Here is a 5,520-nt window from a genome sequence, read left to right as displayed (position 1 = left end):
AAGATTAATGAAGCTAGTTCTCTTCACAATGGCTCTATGAAGAGTAGATGTTGTGTTGTTGGTGTAGCTACTACTAACCCTGTCTTTTTTGGTGTTAGTTTTGTTGATTCATTGATCTGACACTCTATGGTAGCCTAAGATTGAAGAGGGTTGAATTACAATTAAAGGAAAACATTCAAAGAAATTTCCCTCTCATTCTTCTCAAAAACATTCAAAGAAATTTCGCTCTCATTCTTCTCCCAACTCCCACAAGAAGGGAATTAAGGGGAAATCTTTAATTTTGGTGTTTTCTTTTTGTAGCATCATATGTTTATTAAGTGTTTATCCTTTCCTTGACCACCAATAAGCTTTGGTGGATGTTTTGATATGTTTGGCAACCCCTTCTCTGTCTAAGTTGTGTCCATATCTCACCTCTCTTCAAAGAGCATATGTTTATCTTTCGATTTGATGTGCAGGTTGTTTATCTTTACACCTAATTTGTATTTGAGTTTCGACTTGATTCGCAGGTTGTTTATCTTTACACCTAATTTGTATTCGAGTTTCAAGGCCTTATTAAAAACAAATGATGTTGATAATGATCATTTTAAATTTGCAAACAATCTATCAATTGTCAATGAGAACTCTTGTAATTGTGGAATTTGATAATTATATAGATGCATAATAGAACATCAATATTGATAAACAAGACAATTATCCACACTCATTAAGTTGCCAACACTAACCATATGAAGTGTCAAACAATGACACTTTGTGTTCAATTTTGGAAAAGGCTCCCTTTCTCTCAAAGAATTACCCTAATGCATCAACCTTCACTTTTTTTTCAATTTGCCAATATGATTCCACTTAAAATGTCTATCATCGGTATTTTTTATTTTCACTCCCAATAATTTATTTTGTATTGGTTACATTTCAATTTTGACTTGAGCTACAAACCAAAGAGGCCACAACTTTGGGGGACCTCATCCTTGAGCATAGAAGCTCAGAAGGAACTAAGAGGCGCAACCAACACACATGTTGTGTGTTGACATAAGGTCCACAAGCAGTCATTGCCCAACAACAATCTTGAGATTTGACTATCATTATCTCCATCTCCATTGGCAAGCAACCTCAACACCATGATCTCCATCATGAGTACCTCAGATACATGCACCTATCCACAACCAAAGTAGACCCAACTAACCTTAACACTATTTTGGGCCAATAGAGAATTTAAACCTTGGTTGCACCATTCACAATGCACCTAAGTCACCACTACACTACAAGATGATCCCCATTTTCACTCCTAATTATTCAAATAGAAAGAACTAATATTATTAAAATAAATAATAGCTAAAAATTGATATAGCTAAACTTAAAACTCTAAATAAATCCAATAAAAATAACATACCAAATCACATAATGATCATCATTTAAATAACATGACACTAATACCCATTCGTAATGTGTTAATAAAGCTAGTTAATTTCATTTGAAATTAATATTATAAATAAATTTAACCTTTCAAATTCATAATTATCAATTGGTGCAAAATATGTGTGACACAACAACCTTTATCTTTAGTATGTCTTCATATCTATGACATAAACCTCATCAATAGAAATATAGATTCTAAATGCACAAAACACAATTACATAAATCTCATTAAAAGGGAGATTTTAACAACACGAGTCACAATACAGTGCTCATTCAATCCGATGTCTTCGCTCTCTTTTACCTATAAGTGATAGCTCGGTGCCCTACCAGTTTTCACCCTTCACTATTCAATTTGAAGATGCCTTCACTTTTTTATTATGATTGCAATTTGTAATGTCTATTTTCGAAATTTTCATTGCAACAAATATTTTGTATTGTGGTTTTAAAGAAGGCTGTGTCAAATCCATACGAATTGAGATGAAAAATCTAATAGACCAAGCCATATAAATCTAATTAACCAAAAGAATATCTACTAACAATTTTTATATGTAATACATTTGAATACTATTCCTACTAAATTTTGAAATAAAAACACGAATGGCACACAATATTTTGAAAAACACGAACATTTCAATAACATGATTGAAGTCGAATTAAAGCTTTAATGCAGCGGCAAAGTTAAAAAATGACTCCCCAGACACCCTTCTGACCTTAAAATCCTCTCTTTGAGAGAAGCAGTCAATTTGAATCCACCAACGTACTCCCAACCCTATAAAAATAAATCATTGCTACTGAAAAAATGCCTGTTGCCTGTTGGCACAATCATGTAATTGACAGATGTTTTAAATTTTTCTCATACAATCAAATATTTCTCCCTACAACCCACATTGTTAAATCCTCATCCCTAAGCGTCTCCAATGTCAGGTATAAATATAAATAGTTACAATCATCGTCATCATCAATGTCTCCTTCCATTCCTCCTTTTGCCCCTGCTACTAGGATTAGGATCTTCTGACTGCACCAGAAGTAATAATAGATCAAACCTCCAATAACATCAGCTGATGAAAATTTCAGATATATTCAGTAGTTTCAAACAAGAAAAAGAATCTTCTCCCCTCGAAATTGTTCTCCATTATCATCTGATAATGGACCATTATCATCTGATCTGAATCGTTATGAAATTTTTTTTTAACACAATCCAAACCAAAAACTAGTGCAATAGATACAAGAAAATTGAATCACTTACTCCCAAAGAGAAGGATTGGACGGTGAAAGAAGAACCAACACCCATCATAAAGCTGCAATCTCCCATGTCCTCCATTCTGACAGATCCACAGCAATTCCTCTTGCTGCCACAACTGTTGTTCATTGAAGGCTTGTTATGGAATTCATTAAGGTCGCCCTCAAACATTTCCATGAACAAGCCTTGTAAATCCTCAAAGCTATCGGATTCGCTCGTCTACACCAAACAGATAACAATACCATCATTACAAACAACTCCATATTTGAACCATCCAAATCATTGAACCCTTCTCCTCATTAAAGTATAAAAAGTAAGTGGCCAAAAACATTCATTCAAACCGTTGTGACATTTTTCCCCGTTACTATAAAATAGTGTCATAGTCTAGGGTAAGTGTTATACAGACCCATTGATAAAGTGCTGAAAACCTTAAGGGATGTGTGCACTTGTGTTTCTGGAAAGATTGTGTGCAAATTTTTACCATCAATGTTTCAGATCATATTTCACGATCCATCATTAAGATCAGAGAATGTAAGAATGTCAAAGATAATATTCTATGATCCATCATTAAGATCAGAGAACGTAAGAATGTCAATGATAAATCATAGAATATAATTTGAAATGTTGATGTTAAAAATTTGTACGCAATCTTTCAAGAACACAAATCCACATTTCATTGATTGTGAAAATCTCCTATCTTAAAGGATGTGTCAAACAGATCCACTGAAAAGGTCTTACAAGAATGTGACAGATACTCTTACAAGAAAGTGTCAAACAGATCTACTGAAAAAAAAAGTCCTGATACTCAAAGATATGTGCCTAGGTGATTTTAGCAGAATGTATATAAAGTTTGTTGATGTTCTTTATAGATGGCGGTGAGATAGTCGCTAGAAGAATTTGGCAGAATACCTATAAAAGCTGTTGTTATTAATTTTTTTGTTAAAATTGTGTCTATAAGGCATTTTCCTTTTACCGATCAAAAATTGTGACCAGATAGCCTGCATGCATAGGTGAATTTAGCAGAATGGATATAAAACCGTTGAATGTGAGTCCTAAATAATCCTTATATTTTTTAAGGACCTATTCGCAAAATAGATGTAAAGATAGTTGTCATTCATAAAAGTTGGGCTGAGATCTAAAAATTGACAAAAGCACGAGACAAGGAACTACCTTACCCAAACAACTTTGGAGGAATGGCTAACCATCAACCATTAAATTTACAGTACAAGATTACAATAAATGAAGCTACAAATTTGCCTATCAAATAGAAGGCTAAACAGAAATGAATCTACACCTTAAAATAATTGAGTAGACAACATCCTAGAAATGAAATTACAATTATACCTAAATGATTGAAAGAATGGATATCCACCAATCAGTTTTCAAAATTATTAAAATTACGCCTAAATCTTTTGGAAGAATGGATATCGTCAGTCAGTTTTATAAATTTTTAATTTTATAATTCACCGTGAATTTTGAATTTAGAAGAATGGATGGATACCCTACTTCAAATCAAAATGAAAAGTTAACATTGAAAAATGTTTCAAAAATCCTCAAATCTTAAGCTAAACCCAAATTACTGAAACCATTCAATTCTTCTCCTCCATAAAAACATGTAAAAATAGTAGACGGAAACGTGGTGAATTTACTCGCCTGTGCCTTGCTTTCGTTCATCATAACCATCATCTCCCCCAAAAAATCCCTCATTCCCTGCAAATCCATTCTTCCCCAATTACATTCACTTTCAGAAATCCTCCCCTAAAGCTGTTCTAATTGCTTCCCATTCAATTTGAAAAAAGCTCCAACAAAACATGAAATGCATACTCACGTCATCATCGTCGTCCTCATAAACCCCTGCATCGTAGAGAAATCTCTTGTTGTCGTCGGATAAAACTGCCAGAAACAAATCGTAAGACATTAGGCAAAAACTTCCCCAAGAACACAAATTCATCTGTAACATAAACATCCACGCAAATCTGACCTGAGTAAGCTTCTTGGATCGCCTGAAACTTCTTCTTCGACTCTTCCGCAAGCTTTGCATTTCCCGACGCCGACCATCTATCCGGGTGCCATCTCTGCACAAATCCAATTCCAAAACCACCTCAATTTCCCGTGCCCTAATCTCCAATCCCAAACCAAAATTATCCCCCCAAAAACCAAAAAAACTCCAAGAAACACGTCCAAAATATAAAAAAACAACACAAAAGAGTCAGAAATTCCAAACCATTGCAAGCTTCTTGTAGGCATTTCTGAGCTCTGAAGCCGTACAATCGGATTTGAGCCCCAAAACCGCGTAGAAATTCTCTGATTTCTCCTCGCCGCCGGGCATCTTAACATTCTCAGACGAATTCCAGTATCAAATCTGAATCCAATCCCGGCACATGAATTGTGATATCGACGAATTAATCGATCAGAGTTGAATCAATCATGAGACCTCTGCTAAATTGGCCCTTTAATCTATCCTAAAGCGGCCAAATTTAGCGAGGAGGAGAACACGCGAAAAACAGGGGGCTGCAGTGCGCTGAAGAAAAAGGCCAAACAACAACGCCGCGCGGTAACATCGAAGCATCCAGATGGTCAGATCCTGGGGCTTCCGCCACCGTTGGATCTTCTCCCATCGGACGGCTCCTGTTCATCCACCGGCTAGATATTTTATGGATGTTCACTCTAGAAGCTTCCTCCGGCAAATCCAACGGCCCAGATTTCTCAAAATCACAGTAGATATTCCTCGTTTGCATGATTCCTTCCTTCAATAAAATAATAATTTTTTTGTGCGACTAACTTTAGAACTTCAATGATAATCGATCAGATTTTTTCATTCACTTTTACCGTGGGTTAAAAAAAAGAATTACCATGCTGAATCAGAT

At 35.2% G+C, this 5,520-nt stretch overlaps 1 protein-coding gene across 1 annotated transcript; it reads right to left on the bottom strand.

The window, feature by feature from the left end:
* Nucleotides 1-2,023: 2,023 nt before the first annotated feature.
* LOC149572332 (Chaperone DnaJ-domain superfamily protein) lies at nt 2,024-5,176 on the bottom strand. Its single transcript, XM_089813533.1, has 6 exons — nt 4,878-5,176; nt 4,635-4,728; nt 4,482-4,546; nt 4,307-4,363; nt 2,660-2,872; nt 2,024-2,428 (listed from the first exon to the last, which is right to left on the bottom strand). Exons 1-6 carry the CDS (start codon nt 4,980-4,982, stop codon nt 2,372-2,374), a joined length of 591 nt encoding a protein of 196 aa, XP_089669659.1. The 5' UTR covers nt 4,983-5,176; the 3' UTR covers nt 2,024-2,371.
* Between the last annotated feature and the right edge of the window lie 344 nt (nt 5,177-5,520).

Source organism: Cupressus sempervirens, chromosome 2, assembly GCF_028749045.1.
Source record: "Cupressus sempervirens isolate cs-2001-9-10 chromosome 2, ASM2874904v1, whole genome shotgun sequence".
In the NCBI taxonomy this organism is placed as follows: domain Eukaryota; kingdom Viridiplantae; phylum Streptophyta; class Pinopsida; order Cupressales; family Cupressaceae; genus Cupressus; species Cupressus sempervirens.
The sequence above is the reverse complement of the archived record's forward strand: the minus strand, read 5'-3'. Positions and strand labels throughout refer to the sequence as shown.